This window comes from Salvelinus alpinus, chromosome 15 (genome assembly GCF_045679555.1).
Source record: "Salvelinus alpinus chromosome 15, SLU_Salpinus.1, whole genome shotgun sequence".
Lineage (NCBI taxonomy): Eukaryota > Metazoa > Chordata > Actinopteri > Salmoniformes > Salmonidae > Salvelinus > Salvelinus alpinus.
This window is the reverse complement of record NC_092100.1, coordinates 25,179,770-25,196,849: the sequence shown is the minus strand read 5'-3', so window position 1 is coordinate 25,196,849 and position 17,080 is coordinate 25,179,770. Positions and strand designations below refer to the sequence as shown.

At 41.5% G+C, this 17,080-nt stretch overlaps 1 protein-coding gene and 1 long non-coding RNA gene across 4 annotated transcripts; one reads left to right on the top strand and one right to left on the bottom strand.

The window, feature by feature from the left end:
* Window positions 1-1,317: 1,317 nt before the first annotated feature.
* On the bottom strand, window positions 1,318-10,078 carry LOC139539776 (zinc finger protein 319-like). 3 transcript variants are annotated; one of them, XM_071343057.1, is made up of 4 exons: window positions 9,086-9,662; window positions 7,083-7,115; window positions 5,493-6,853; window positions 1,318-5,327 (listed from the first exon to the last, which is right to left on the bottom strand). In XM_071343057.1, exons 1-4 carry the CDS (start codon window positions 9,100-9,102, stop codon window positions 5,008-5,010), a joined length of 1,731 nt encoding a protein of 576 aa, XP_071199158.1. In that variant the 5' UTR covers window positions 9,103-9,662; the 3' UTR covers window positions 1,318-5,007. The 3 variants fall into 3 exon arrangements, with proteins under 3 accessions (XP_071199158.1, XP_071199157.1, XP_071199156.1); XM_071343056.1 differs by lacking the exon at window positions 9,086-9,662 and adding an exon at window positions 9,721-10,078 and having other exon boundaries at window positions 1,318-6,853; XM_071343055.1 differs by having other exon boundaries at window positions 1,318-6,853; window positions 9,086-9,653.
* A 389-nt stretch (window positions 10,079-10,467) lies between these two features.
* On the top strand, window positions 10,468-16,431 carry LOC139539774 (uncharacterized). Its single transcript, XR_011668013.1, has 3 exons — window positions 10,468-10,542; window positions 11,484-11,589; window positions 15,822-16,431. It is a non-coding gene; the product is annotated as an uncharacterized lncRNA (long non-coding RNA).
* The last annotated feature ends 649 nt before the right edge of the window (window positions 16,432-17,080 follow it).

Below are 17,080 nucleotides of genomic sequence, written 5' to 3'. Positions count from 1 at the left end.
AACAAAATGTGGAAAAAGTCAAGGGGCCTGAATACTTTCCCGAATACACTGTATTATTGGATCAGTGGAGCAAAACAGAATATCAAAAGAGATGAGCACAGAATCAAAAGCACTGTAACTAAGCAGCTAACTTACTATTGTCTACTAAACAAAATCTTGTGGCTTTGGACCCGACCAGACAGCTTGTATTCAATTGTATGCTGTACAATGTACATCAACCAATAGCAGGTATGTTACCAAAACATTGGAAGATGTACACAAGAATCTCTAAACTATAACATACAGTACAACATCTTGCCTAATTGGGGTCAAATGCATTTAAGAATGCTGCCAGATCTTTTCATTGTACATACATTCATCTCTGTACTGAATTTGTTCTGTTTCCCTAACAAAAAAGCCTTCAAAACTGTAAAGTATTACCGATAGTGGCCATTTTGTAAGATGCCATCACAGCCCCAGGGGCCAAATCTGTAGTGGCTCCATATCTAAGCCTAAGTCTTAAATTTGGAGCCTTTCTCTTAAAATAGTCATTGTAAAATATTGGTACTGCTAGGCAGTCATTTTCAAAGATGGCTGCCACAGCTCCCAGGGGCCAAATCGGTGGTGGCTCCGCATCAAAATATTTTCAGGCTACGTAAATCTACTTCTCTGCCAACTGCATTTCTCAAAATAGTCCTTCTGAACTGTAAAACAGTTAGTCGGCAGCCATGTTGTGAGATGGCCCAAATCTGGGGTGGCTCCATATCTAAATCTTTTCAGCTCTGACTAATTTGGTGCCTTTACCACAAAGCAGTCCTCTATATAAATTGTATATTGAGTATTACAGTCAGAGGCCATTTTGAAAAATGGCTGCTACGCACCCCCAGAGACCATATCTGCAGTGGCTCCATATCTAAACATTTTCAGGGTATACACATCTACAGCTGTACCAAATTTGTTGCTTTTAGTGAACGCTTGAGTAACATTTTGCAACGTAACCACTCTACTATTGACAGACTATGTAAACAAATAGCATCTGACCAAATTATGCAAGATTTTGGTTCTGGGTTAACAGAGATTACAATTAACTACATGAGTGTTATATTTGTACATTACATTATCAATGGTAAGTGCAGTGTATTTCTTCTGGGTGGCATAAAGAACATGTTATAGTCTGTATTTAAGCAAGCATTACACACCCTATTACAAATTAGAAAATGTTATTTTAGTGAATGTACACATCTTGTCATATTGTTTAACTACCTAATCTACATACTTAAAAATCCTGAAAGAATACATGCCAGTCCCCTCTGCAATTAAACATACATGACACCCCCCCCCTTTATAAAAAGTTTATTTGTTAGTGCTGTGTGTATTGAATGCTACATACAGATATTTTAGCATGAATGTACACAATGTACATTGTCACAATAATTTTTTCACATAACAATTTGAAAAAAGCTATGTGGAATAAGTGCCATCTGAAGCACTAATACCTAGGACAGATTACAGGAACTAACACAGCAGGCATGCACAGAACAGAGAAAGCAGGGTCAATAGGCAGGGGCTAACCGTTATGCACTACACCAGATCAAAAGGCATGTCAATCACAGTCCTAATGACCCTTCCATCAATCAAACATCTCCCCCATTACATCCTAAAAGGCCCTGTTACCTCCTCCCAAGAATGGAAATATTCATATAGATTTTAAAATAATATTTAAAAAATAAAAAAATGTATATAAACTAAACATATACAGTACTTTTCTTTTTAATTCAATTCACAACTGCTTTTTGATGTTGTCTTAATACCAGATGAAAGACGAACGACGACAGACAAATGACAAACTGTTAGGTGACGATGGAGAAAACAAAAAAAACACAGCACAGTACAAGAAACAGAGCAACAACATTGAGGCAGTCAGTTCTGGAGTAGAATGGGTTTCTAAATAACCCTGACCCCAGTTTAACAGTCTACTGAAACTGATTATAAAAAAGAACCTTCCTCAAAGTTAGGCATTACCTTATCATAAAATAGTTTTTCAATACTGCACTCAAACCAAATACATCCCCTTGAAATACTTCCTTTGAAAAAAAGACCCCCCCCCACACACAAAAAAACCCACTTTGCGCCACATTGATTTGCCCTCAAAGTTGACACAGATTTTTGCCTTATTAGTTGTCTTACCACTTACAGACTATAAAGAGGTTCAATCCATAACTTTTGCAATCAAGCTTAAGCAGCCCATTTTGGTAAGGATGCTATAAAAAAATAAGGCTATAAAATCCAGAAGTTAAAATGATCTGCACAAATATACTGCAGATAAGTTTGACATAACTGGGGTTAACGAAAACTATACAGACCTGACAAAATTCTACACCAGATGTATGTTTTATACAATTCACTTCACAGCCAGGATTCCATTTTCACAGACATGATTCAACAATCATTCATCGAATAAACACAAAGGAGCACCAGGGGTCAGAATCCTTTTAGGGCTTAGAGACAGAATGTTCTCCTTGGACACTTGCAACATACCACCACTATCATAACTATGACTTCAAAAGATGAAAAACATTTAAAGCCCTCATATGATAAAAAGTTGTAACATACAAAACAGCCAATGCAGTTTTAGAAATAAGACAGTTATGCAACTTCTGTAACCGAACTGGTAAACATACTCGCATACATATTGTACTACATACACGCCGTAAGAGGAAGCTTGATCAGGTTTTAGACATTTTCAGCACAGATACTCTTCACTGATCTCTGTAGGAATATGAACTGTATATTAGTGTGAAATATATATTTCTATATACCAGTGAGATGTCTTGATACTTCAGCTGGTTAATCTCCACACCTTTGGGATTTGCTGCAGTACAATGGTGTTTTGGTACAAACTATAGTTGCCACAATGATGGCCACATATAAGTCCACATAGTCACAAACTTTTGTAATATTTCACAATAGCACAAAAACAATTTTAAAAACAAACCACTTCTAGTTGGAGTTGATTCGTGTACATAAAAAAAAAATAAAAAAAAATACTAAAGCAGAGTAGAGGTGTATGATTTTATTGTATATGCGTCAGGGGTTGGAACCAAAATTATTTTCCAATTGTTTTGTTCTGAAGAACAGAACCATTATTTTTTTCATTATGTTGCACTGTTTCCATTAGCAAAATGAATGTTCTGAACCGGTTCGAACCCAAGAAAGTAATGATTTATATCATTCCTTTTTAAACCTCTACATTTAGCTCAACATTAAATTACTTCCCCAATCAGTGAGGATAGAGCAGCTTGCTATGGCACGGGCAAGCAATAGTTGTCTGACATCTACTGCATGTGTAAACAAGTGTAGGGCGCGAGATGCGATTGAAATTTTCCAGGTGGGGAAAGATCGAGAGAGGGTGGAGGAGGAGGCTTGAAGCGCTGGGCATCTTGTGATGACATGCATTATCTGAACTAGGCCCACAGAATTATACCTACGGAGGAGCGGCTTATATGAAGGAACTTTGAATGTCTTTGAACTTGAAAAGAGTTGGCTGAAAGTTGGACGAGAGCTAGCTAACAAACTTGTGTGTGCAGAGCGGCATCAGAATTAAAATAAAAACACATCTTACCTTTTTGTAGTTAATAAATCCAATGTGAAACATGTTAACCAGCATTGATAAAGTTAACCAGCATTGATAAAGTAAATCCATTCTTCTCTAATAAAAAAAAAATCTCAATTTCTGAATCACGCATGTAACGTCAGTAGGATACAGTGCTTCGGAGGGGGAGGGACAGGTAAACTACACACACACGCAAAGATTTTCTGAGTGACAGAGTGAGGGCTTTGCATAGGCGCATTGTGGGACTGTAAAAAAATACCTGGAACGTAAAATAACATTATTACCCGGTTCCCATGCTTTTAAAATAGCGGTTCTGTTCTGGAAAAGTATAGATCACTTCCGTTCCCGGTTCTGATCCTCATTTTTTTAGTGATATTTCTGGTCTTCTGTTCCCTGAACCGGTTCCATTTCCTGATATGCATACACTGCTACTACAGTGATTAGGTTGTGGAAAGGTAACCAATACACAATAATTTCAACCCTCCACCCACCAAACAAAACATTTTATATCAGAGTTGATACAGCGTCATTGATTCCAAAATAAAAAAGCAATAGGCCATCAGTAGACTGTAGTAGCTGCTGAAACTTAGCAATCATAAAAGTCTTGAGTATCCTGGGTAAGAGAATGGAACATTAATGCATGCAGGATCTCTGTAGATGCATTCTAGAGTGACAACCACTGTTGGCAAGAGAATAGTTCTGGGTCATGTTGCAACACACCAGTCAAGCAGGTCATCACAAGGGGAACTGGTCCACATCACCTTTTTTTCTTTTTAATCTACAAGGTAATTTATGTACAAATGCAAAGCTTTTCATAGACAGAAATGTAGGCTAATGTGGTGATTTACATTTATTTTGTTCCCCACTTGCAGGGAAGTTGATTCAAGAAGGTAAGGATAGATAGAGTAAATGACCTGGGCTAGAACATCCACCCTAGAGTTTGAATTGAAAGAAATATCCTTGTTGGTGTCTCCTCTGTCCTTCAGACAGTAGCCCTAAAGCAGTGACACTTGGCAGTGACTTCAATTTTTTTTTTTTTTTTTTTTTTTTTACAATTATAAATTGTATGGGTTTCTTAGGGTGGGGAAGTGGACTGGTATCAGTTTTCAGATGGGAAGTGAGGGTATGGATTGTATATGCTGGGGGCAAAGAGTAGGCAGGGACATTTGCTATGGACTGGATAAGAAGTGGCACAGAGTAACCTACCATCGGGTAATCCTTCCCTTTAGATGTGTGCTGGACTGTGTGCTCCTGCAGGGCTCCCAGGTCTCCAAAGCATTTGAACTGGGTATCTCTGGAAAGCACCAGAGTGTGCACTCCAGAGATGCCCAGTTCAAGTGTGTTAAGCTGGGTGCTGCAAATTAATGGTAGACAGGGACGTTTGCTATGAACTTGTACAGAGCGGAGGGGCGTGACTATATGCAAGGTGGCACAGGGTAACCCCCTCCTTCAGCTGTGTGCTGGACTGTGTGCTCCTGCAAAGCTCCCAGGTCTCCAAAGCGCTCTCCACACCAAACACACTTGAACTGGGCATCTCTGGAATGCACACTCTGATGCTTGGCCAGGTGCTCCCGTTGCTTGAAGCCTTTATCACAGCTAGCACACTTGTAGGGCTTCTCCCCGGTGTGGACACGCTTGTGCCTATTCAGGTCAGACGAGTACTTGAAGCGCTTCTCGCATTCGGGACACTTTAGGGGCTTCTCTCGGGACGGGTCGCAGCGGTGCTGCACAAACTCTGAGGATGACAGGAAGCGGCGGTCACATAGGGAGCACTTCAGGGGCTTCTCTTGACAGTGCGAGTTCTGATGTCGCTGCAGTGTCGAACTCTTTTTGTATCCCTTGCCGCACACGTCACATTTGTAAGGCTTGTCTGTCTCCCTAGATGAAGAGGACGACTCACCGCATTTGTGGCGCAGCAGCTCTCCTGACTGACTGAATTCCTTCTGGCAGGATGCGCACTTGAACAGGTTCTCCATGCCGTGGACGTGCTGGTGGTACAGCAGATGGGATGGCTGCAAGAAGCCTTTGTCACAAAGGTTGCACTTGAAGGGGCGGTCAGATGGGTTTTTGTGCGTGCGCCTGTGGCGCACCAGGGCATACTGCTGTTTGAAACTCATCTGGCACTCCTCACAGTGGAAGGGACGCTCCTCAGAGTGAGTGCGCTCATGCTGCCGCAGGTCTGATGGACGCTTGAAGCCCTTTCCACAGGTTGCACAGCGGAAGGGGCGTGCCCCTTGTGGGTGGCATGGATGATGCAGCAGCTCAGAAGACTCCTTGAAGTGCAGTTCACACAGGTTGCACTTAAACAGGTGCTCTCCGGAATGGGCGTACATGTGGCGCACCAGGTGGGAGCGGTGCTTGAAGCTCTTGTCACACACAGCACATTTGTATGGGCGCTCAGAGCTGTGGGTGCGCTGGTGATGGGCCAGGTGAGAGGACTGGCTGAAGCTCTTGTCACACGTGTCACACTTGAAGGGCTTCTCTCCAGTGTGCACACGCTCATGGCGGGCCAGCTCTGACAGGTGCCTGAAACCCTTCTGACAGACGGAACACTTGTAGGGCCTGTCACGGGCCGATGGAAATGTAATTGAGGAAGAAGATCCCACTGCCACACTCCCACTTGAAGAGGCTCCATCAGCAGATGGCTGCTGAGGGTTGGTGGAAGAGGAGGAGGGTGTGGTGTTCCCAGAGGAGCCCGGTCGGTAGGTCTTCTCACAGATGGAGCATTTCATGGGGTTGGTGCTGTTGTGCGAGGTGTGGTGCTGTGCCAGCGAGGTGAGCAGGGAGAAGCCCATCTTACACACACCACACACAAAGGGCTTCTGCTCCACCTGCACACACTGGTGCTCCAGCAGATCAGTGGCCTGGTGGAAGATCTTCATGCACTGGGTGCATTGGAAGGAGCGGTCCTGGCTCACCATACACTGGTGCTCATGTGGGTTGGCCAGGTGGGAGATGTCGTGGCCGCATGCTCCACACTTGTGACCGCCCTCGCCCCCTACCTGCAGAGAGGGCTGCTGTACCTGGGTAGGGTGTTGCTGCTGCCCATGCTGCTGGCTGTGCTGCTGGCCATGCTGGTGCTGCGACTGCTGCAGAGCGGGGTCAGGCTGCAGGACGATACCATAGACGGCGCAGCCCAACGCGTTCTCCGCCCCCGGTGGTATGGTGTGCACCACCGGAGGGGGAGCAACAGCATGCTGCTGCCACGCCTCACTCATCCTGGCTCTCGTGTAGGGATTCAGTTTTGTATCGTAGTGGGGGCTTTTATGAAGAAAAATCAAAGGTACATTGATTGGTGGAAGGGTGGGTAGGGTGGAAAGTCAGTAATTTAGTCTGCCATTTCAGTGGAGAACATCACTAAATATAAAAAATATATACATATAAAAAGGGCTTGTTTTTAGGATTCAATAGATTGGGTGTCTGAAAATTATATGCAGAGGAAGAACACCTGCTGCAAAGACATTTAAATTTAGAAAAAAATTCAACCCACTGTCTCCAAGCGTCTTCAGTCCTCTTCTGATGACTGCAGAAAAAGGGAACAATTATTATTAAACTATTCACTAGTACTGTGTGCGGTATGGCATCCTAGAAGAAGTGCGTGATCTCAGTTTCACAGAGACTTCCCCTTAGACAACAGAATAATTATCAGAGCCCAAAAGGATACACTTTTTTTTATTTTATGGTATTTAACTAGGCAAGTCAGTTAAGAACAAATTATTTTTTACAATGACGGCCTAGGAACAGTGGGTTAACTGCCTTGTTCAGGGGCAGAATGGCAGATTTTTACCTTGTCAGCTCGGGGATTCGATCTAGCAACCCATCAGATTAAAAGCAGCTGTAGAGGGCTACTTCATTCCTGCTTACTTGACTAATGATCCATCATCACAAACACACTACAAGATAGCCATATCCAAACAATCAAAATCAAAAGGCATGCCCTTATTTTCAACCTGGTCTCATAGATTAGACATATCATAGTAAAATGTAAATCCGGCACACTCAAATTACTATGATATGTTAGGTTTGGTATGGTTACATAAGATAGGTTACTTCAGGCAAAAACTAAAAGAGGATGATTGGTCTGGGAGAATGGGTGGGCATATAAAACGCAAACGTCTGGCAACCCAAAGGCGGCATGTTCGAATCTCATCTCGGACAACTTTACTTACTACTTTGTACCCAGCTAGCACAGTGGATCTGGGCCAATTACAGCTGAGAGTCGGGGCACTCAGCTGAGAGTCAGGGCCGAGTCTGGGCTGCCTTCGGCAGTATTACTAGGATGCGGGGAATGAGCTTGGGCCAATTCCGGTGTGAGTTATCTGGCCCAAATGTATTACTTGGGGCTCGGGCCGATTTCGGTGAGAGTTATCTGGCCCAAATGTATTACTTGGGGCTCGGGCCGATTGGGGCTGCTCCCTGGCAGATGATTACACAGGCTGCTATATATAATTAACATTTCATTATTTATTTATTGTTCCTCATTGTTTCTGTGATCAAAAAAATACAACTAAGATTTAAATTAAATTCTCTAAGAGTCCTGTGTAGTATTTTGATACTTTGTGCAAGGCAATTGATAAGCATTAAAAACTTTGTGGATGGAACTTCCCGAGTGGCGCAGTGGTCTAAGACACTGCATCGCAGTGCAAACTGCATTTCTACAGATGCTGGTTCGAGACCCTTCCCGGCCGTGACCGTTAGACCCATGAGGGGACGCACAATTGTCCCAGCGTCGGCCCGAGTTAGGGGAGGGATGGCCTTTTCCCATTGCGCTGTAGTGACTCCTGTGGCAGGCAAGGCACACACCAGATGTGTGGTGTTTCCACCGAGACAAAGTGTTTTTTTTTTGTGGATGGGCATAATTTGTATGTATAAAATGTATAATAGTAATATTAAAAATTACTAAATAGGGTAATTTTGTATACATTTATTTCAATTTGCATTGGGGCGATTCTGGTAAGATGCCGGCAAAGTTGGTAGACGGAAATGGCCCAAAGTACTTGGTCCGATTCTGGGCAGTCATTCATTTTGATTCTGGAAAGAGTCCAACACCGGGTCAATGCAATCAGTTCCAGCCCCCCCCCCCCGGAAGAGGGCGCTTCTGGGACGATTCCTCATTGCTAGCTGGGTTGCTATTTTGCCACTACTTAGCATGTTTGTTAACCCTTCACCTAACCTTAGCCCGGCAGGTAGCCTAGTGGTTAGAGCGTTGGGCCAGTAACTGAAAGGTTGCTGGATTGAAACCCCGAGCTGACGTTCTTCCCCATAACAAGGCAGTTAACCCACTGTTCCCCAGTATGCCATCATTGTAAATGAGAATTCGTTCTTAACTGACTTGCCTAGCTTAAATAAATGTTAAAAAATAAAAACCTAACCACTAGCCTAGCTAAAATTAGCCATCTAGCTAACGTATCATACCTATTTACAAATTCGTAACATATTTTACAAATTGTAATTTGTAACATCATACTTGGACATCCACAAATTAATACATACCATACGAAACGTAACATATCACACTAAATGGAGGAAAACACGTTAAATGTACTATATTCCGTCTTCCACTGAGTCCAGGTTGTTATTTATATGTATTATAGGGAGGCAGACAATATTTAAACTGGTGCGTCCGAGTACATCAGGCTATTTTTCAAAACATTCTATCGGGTGAGCACTAATGCCTAGTAATGTTCTTAACGTTACTCCTTTCAGAATATGTAAATCATATTGGTTTGGATTGATTTACGATCGGTGTTCCCCAAGATTACAGTATTGGTGACAGGCATATTCAAATCATCCACAGCGTGCGCAATCAATAAGCATCCATTTGGTCGGTGTTTGCGCACGAATGTAAACCGAAGAAAAACAACTCGATTTACCTAGCTAGTTACGCCATTGCATTTTCCACACGAGAGAGAAAAGCATACGGCCCATCATTTGTTAACGGAGCCGGGCGGCAGTCGCTGTCTCATATAGCAGAAGCATAGCTGCATACATCTGTATGGCGAGCTAGCTAACGTTGCGTTTGCTTGTAATGTTGGGATTGGAAAATATTCAGCTATTGTATTAAACTGATCTATAGAAGCAGTAAATAAATGAGTAACATATTTGGGACAGTATTGCTGGCAACATACCTTTAACGTTTTGCGGAGTTTTTTGTAGCGTCTGACGATTTTGACAGAAAAAGTATTCGTAGGCCCAATAATACCTCCTTTCATATCCGCATTCAGCCTCGGTCAGTCGAATATCTGCCCGCTCTCTTGTCAAGCGGGTTTGACACCAGGGCCGAAGAAATCAGAGCTTTTGTGTCGTTCTAAATGATCCCACTAAATGTGTAATATTCTATTTTGCCCAGAATGTCAACGCCCTGTCAATATGTGATCGCTAGGCCATACTCCTCCCGCTTAAAAAGGCGATTAAAAAAATAAAACGCTAGCTAGCTAACTGACTAGCCTCAGAGATCCTGCCCAGGCACGGGAACATGAATAATCAAGGTTTAATTGGCACGCTCACAACATACACCCGGAACCTGCAACGAATAGCTTTTATCTTTCTTCCGTGAATATCTATTTATAGCTATGCATTACAGTAATATTGTTGTGTATTTTCACAAATAATGTTATTGATGGTAAGTAAGGGAAAGCTATATAAATGTGTGGTGCCTTGCTGTGTTTTGTAACCCATGAGGATGCTGATATGAAGAGGTTGTTTCAGATAATCACTTATGTTCTGATAATCACATTTAAATAAAAATATACCACACAAGCAGCTACTTAAATTATACTACCATTATATAAATTGTTGATTAAATATAGTTTACTGTGAAAATGTTTTCAGAACGTCACTGAATATGGAACCAATTTGAACGGTACTTTGTTTCAGGGGGACATAAATGACCACAACAATGGTTTGTTTTTATCGGAAGTATATCGCAAGGCTGCGCAATCCGGTCATTGGTCAGTGCTTCTATAACTTCAATGTTCCCATTTCTTATTTTTATGACAGAAATCAAGAAAGTTTATTTATGAATTTGTAATTGAAAGCTTTACATATTAGAATGTTAGTCAGTTACAGTAACAGCTCTGAAGAGGAAATAGAAAATACTATTAGAGGATTTTTAAAATTGTATTTTATTTATTTATTTCACTTTTATTTAACCAGGTAGGCAAGTTGAGAACAAGTTCTCATTTACAATTGCAACCTGGCCAAGATAAAGCAAAGCAGTTCGAAAACATACAACAACACAAAGTTACACATGGAGTAAAACAAACATACAGTCAATAATACAGTAGAAAAATAAGTATATATACAATGTGAGCAAATGAGGTGAGATAAGGGAGGTAAAGGCAAAAAAAGGCCATGGTGGCGAAGTAAATACAATATAGCAAGTAAAACACTGGAATGGTAGATTTGCAGTGGAAGAATGTGCAAAGTAGAAATATAAATAATGGGGTGCAAAGGTGCAAAATAAACAAATACAGTAGGGGAAGAGGTAGTTGTTTGGGCTAAATTATTTAAAAAACTGACCATCCTACCGATCCTCGACTTCGGCGATGTCATTTACAAAATAGCCTCCAATACCCTACTCAATAGGCCTAGTCCCACCTGATTGCCCAGTCACTTTAACCCCTACCTACATGTAAATATTACCTCAACTACCTCGTACCCCTGCACATTGACTCAGTACTGGTACTCCTTGTATATAGACTTGTTATTTTGTCACCATTTCCTTTTATATTTAGCAAATGTAGGTTACTTTAACTCTGCATTGTCGGGAAGGGGCTTGTCAGTAAGCATTTCACAGTAGTCTACACCAACAAAAAAAAATCTTGATTTGACAGCATGATCATGTACAAGATCATAGTCTTACGATCTAGTATTCTGCTCTCCCCTACAGGACATTCCTGGCTATGGAAGTCCCCACAGGACAGGCTCAGCTACTAGAGCTTATGAAAGCAGTGGACGGCACCATGGAGGAGTTCACCCTTGACACTTTTTACAAGGTCTGAACACAAAACCATGTAGCGTATTACAAATACACTATTCAATTCCAACCCATCACTGTTCTCTTTCACCAATTTCTTCTGACACCTCATGTAGGCTGTCATTGTAAATACAAATTTGTTCTTAACTGACTTGCCTAGTTAAATAAAGGTAATAATAAATAGAAATTACATCTGCCAAACATCTTTGTTCTTATCTTATAGCCCTCTCTTTTGTTAGGTGCATTGGTTTTATGTCGCTGCAGGAGCATGTTTCAGACGCTAGTAGCGCATTAAAACGGTTCGGTCCTAGAATTTGTTACTTTCGGTACTTCTGTCAATTGTGTCTCACGGATCAAGTCTGTCCATCAGCGCAGCCGATGTCCCCCACTGAGTGCACCGTGCCTGCTCCACATACTCATTGCTAACCTGCACTGGGAGTCTGGGATGGATCATGTTTATCTCCCCCTCATGCTGCGAAGACGTTAACACACTTGAATAATGCGACACGGCATGTAGAAATGTTGAAACTAACTTACTGTTCGCAAAACAATGTCCATACAGGCTACAATAACTTTACAATGCAATAAGTTACCGGTAGCTTCCAGCTTTGTAGGCTAACTTCCTTGCTAGTTTACAGCTGAAACTAACATCAATGCACAACCAAAGTACTTTGTTTGTGATGCAAAACATGCTAATTTCAAAGCTTGTTGCCACCAAAAACGCTATTCATTCACTTAATTGGTCTCTCCCTCAGCCAAAGTTTCTATTACCTCAGCGAACTGAGGGCTCTGTTGCGGAAGGTTCCTTGTTCCTTGTCAGACAATATCTTTAAGTAAATCAATCAAACCTTTATTAATGCAATTGCAGACAGAAGTTGACAACGGGAACATAGCACGCATGTTTCCGAGTAAGTTCTGCAAAATAAAAAAAGTCCAAGTTGCTGTAATATGCTTGCAGTCAACCCCGAGTGATGTAACTGCCTACGTCAACACCTTCTACTCATGAGACTAAGCCCATGCATATACAGTTATACAAACTTGCAGGAGAGAACAATAGTATATTGTTTTCTAAGGGCTCAGCAGTAATTTTCCACTCCCGTGTGGCTTACAGTGGTATGTCTGACTTGTCTCTTATCTCTTCCACTCCCCTGCAGGGTTCTGTGTCTATGAATCTCTTTTAGCCTTGAGGTGCTTTCTCACAGACACCCTGTTTTGACTGCAATAACTCACACATCTCTCAGACCGTTTCTTATAAGAGGCAGAGACTAGAAAATAACTGTGGAACAGTATTAAAGCTTATAATGCATATATATCGCTAATCTGTGGTCAAGGACCCTATAAAATGTAGTGGGGGAGGGGTCTTATAGCCCTTCCCCCTTCTATTAATACAACATAAGCATAATCAATTATTATAATACGTCAATCATTTGGTGCAGCCCCTATCATGACCCTAAGGTGACCCCATCAGCTCCGACCAATAATTTATATATACACTAGATGTTGGAGCCACCGTGCCTTCATCCTGGCACTCCCTCACCATTGTAAAAGCTATAGAAATGCATTTATTCATTTGTTTCTGCCATGTTTATTCTATTACAGACACCTTAATGCATACTTTTAAATTATTATGTGAACTATACAAAAAATATATAAAAACATTTCTTAGTGTATTTGTTTTAAATTACTAATGTTACTGTCCCCACGACAACAACACGATACTTAAATACATGTCATTTTGTCCTTGAAACATTTAATTGAAATACTGTAGAATGCCATTCATTCCTATGGAGGACTGCTCCTACTGGGGAGTGCCAATACTGCCAACCGATGGCGTCAAAGCCTCTCAATAACCAATACATAGTAGCATCAGCAATCGAGTGTTTATATACATCATTGGCTCCGACATGCCGCACCCCTCTGTGAATGACATCATTACTGGTTAAAGCGACAGCCCACTTTAATAAAATAAGCAACTTCTATGCAAATGTTATTGATCAGTACAATAAAATAAGTGCCACATGGAAGGGAAACAGATTGTCATCTGTAGCCCCGTGAAATTAGCCAAAACAAGCTCAATATGTCAATGCATGCACACACTCCTATTAAATATGCATTCACTTGTATTATGAATAGCCCTAGGGTACATCTTGATTTACCCAGTTTATCAATAGAGATTTACTATTCCACAAATTTCTTGTCAACAAACTATAGTTTTGGCAAGTCGGTTAGGACATCTACTTTGTGCATCACACAAGTAATTTTTCCAACAATTGTTTACAGACAGATTATTTAACTTATAATTCACTGTATCACAATTCCAGTGGGTCAGAAGTTTACATACACTAAGTTGACTGTGCCTTTTAAACAGCTTGGAAAATTCCCATTAGAAGCTTCTGATAGGCTAATTGACATCATTTGAGTCAATTGGAGGTGTACCTGTGGATGTATTTCAAGGCATACCTTCAAACTCAGTGCCTCTTTGCTTGACATCATGGGAAAATCAAAATAAATCAGCCAAGACCTGTAGACCTCCACAAGTCTGGTTCATCCTTGGGAGCAATTTCCAAATGCCTGAAGGTACCACGTTCATCTGTACAAACAATAGTACGCAAGTATAAACACCATGGGACCACGCAGCCGTCATACCGCTCAGGAAGGAGACGCGTTCTGTCTCCTAGAGATGAACGTACTTTGGTGCGAAAAGTGCAAATCAATCCCAGAATAACAGCAAAGGACCTTGTTAAGATGCTGGAGGAAACAGGTACAAAAGTATCTATATCCACAGTAAAACGAGTCCTATATTGACATAACCTGAAAGGCCGCTCAGGAAGGAAGAAGCCACTGCTCCAAAACCGGCATAAAAAAGCCAGACTACGGTTTGCAACTGCACATGGGGACAAAGATCGTACTTTTTGGAGAAATGTCTGATGAAACAAAAATAGAACTGTTTGGCCATCATGACCATTGTTATGTTTGGAGGAAAAATGGAGGCTTGCAAGCCGAAGAACACCATCCCAACCGTGAAGCACAGGGGTTGGTAGCATCATGTTGTGGGGGTGCTTTGCTGCAGGAGGGATTGTTGCACTTCACAAAATAGATGGCATCATGAGGGAGGAAAATTATGTGGATATATTGAAGCAACATCTCAAGACATCGGTCAGGAAGTTAAAGCTTGGTCGCAAATGGGTCTTCCAAAAGGGCAATGACCCCAAGCATACTTCCAAAGTTGTGGCAAAATGGCTTAAGGACAACATAGTCAAGATATTGGAGTGGCCATCACAAAGCCCTGACCTCAATCCTATAGAAAATGTGTGGGCAGAACTGAAAAGGCGTGTGTGAGCAAGAAGGCCTACAAACCTGACTCAGTTACACCAGCTCTGTCAGGAGGAAAAGGCCAACATTTACCCAACCTATTGGAGGAAGCTTGTGGAAGGCTACGCGAAACGTTTGACCCAAGAAAAACAATGTAAAGGCAATGCTACCAAATACTAATTGAGTGTATGTAAACTTCTGACCTACTGGGAATGTGATGAAAGAAATAAAAGCTGAAATAAATCATTCTCTCTACTATTATTCTGACACTTCACATTCTTAAAATAAAGTGGTGATCCTAACTGACCTAATACAGGGAATTTTCCATATAATTAAATGTCAGAAATTGTGAAAAACTGAGTTTAAATGTATTTGGCTAAGGTGTATGTAAACTTCCGACTTCAACTGTATGTAAATTGTCAAGTATTTTTGTAGTCTTTTTTTGTTAAACTCCAGGAAGACAGCTGTCGCCATTGGCGTCGGCTAATGGGGATCCTATTAAAAATCATAAATGCAAGCAATAGGCTAACTTCATGTAGTTTCTGCCATATTGATCTCACCGGCTATCTAATCCTATCGGGGGAATTTATTTGGTTTGATTTATTTCACCTTTATTTAACCAGGTAGGCCAGTTGAGAACAAGTTCTCATTTACAACTGCAACCTGGCCAAGATAAAGCAAAGCAATGTGACAAAAACAACACAGTTTCACATGGGATAAACAGACGTACAGTCAATAACACAATAGAAAAATCTATACACAGTGTGTGCAAATGTAGTAAGATTAGGGAGGTTAGGTAATAAATAGACCATAGTGGCAAAATAATGCCAATTTAGCATTAACACTGGAGTGATAGATGTGCAGATGTTAAGGTGCAAGTAAATGAAACAGCCCCAGTGTCTCACTCAGAGCCTCAAGTCTTGTTCTCTCCCCCGTTAGGGTTTGGTTGACTCCCATGAGGATGGAGCCTTCCTGTTGAGACTGGACTGTCAAGAGTTGCAACGTTAGTCTGGGAACAAGACCTTTTCCTTTCCGCTACACTGACAACCAGTTCTCATTCATTCTGTGGTCAACTGTAATGTTGTGAAACCTGACAAATGCTCATAATTATGAGACAGTCAAAAGTGTCTATATTTTTGTAAAATAAGTGGGTTGTACCTCCTGAAGTCAAACAACTTCCTTAAAAGATGGCAACATCTTCAAGTGTGAGGTTTGTTTTGATAAAACACTTATGTATGCACCAGAGGCGGCTAGTGGAAGGAGCTTTAGGACAGGCTCATCGTAATGGCTGGAATATAATTAATGAAACTATTAAACCTATGGAAACCACATACTGTGTTCCATTCCAGCCATTACAATGAGCTGTCCTGCTATAGCTCCTCCCACCAGCCCCCTCTGGTATGCAAGCATTGCTCCTTCAGGTAATGTATGACAAGACCTGAGAAGAGTATTTCAATTTATCTTCAATCATTATTAACCAAGTTAAAAGCAACATGACCTACAGAATGAAATAGTAGTTGTCAACTAAAGCTTGTTTGATTAAGCTTTACAGGCCTAAAACCATTTTTAAAGTGTGACTTGTGAACTAGAAGGATAGAATTCATTAATGAACCTTTTTGATTAAAGAGGATAGAATAATCCTGAACTAACACTCCAGACGACAGGACCCAATGACTTATGGCGCAATCACTCGTGGCTTTCTGATTAAGAGTTCAGAAACCCTGATTAAGTGTTGCAGGTTCATATGGTAGGTCCTGTTTGATCCGTGAAAGTACTGAAGTAGATGTGTTAAGACGTCTGAGGGGAAGAGGTAGTCTCTTTTGCCAGACAATGGGCGCGCTTGCACACACGCTCCACGGAGGATGTGAGAAGAGACTAGGGAAGAGGAACCTCTGAGGCTGATGAAACAGTTCCAATTTTCACTCCCTCTTACTTTAACAGAGCTCCCACAGAAGGCCAGCTTAATGCAATGTTCTTACTTTAACAGAGCTCCCACAGAAGGCCAGCTTAATGCAATGTTCAACATTACATTTGACTTAATCATCACAGGGCAGCACACAAACAGATCATGATAGTTCCAGCAATAACATATTGGTCAAGCCCAACCATAGAGCAATGGCACAGTTACAATCAAGCTGATTGGACAGCATCTTCCTGTGCTGTCCCAGTAAACAATCTAGCCTTGACAAAAGGCCCTG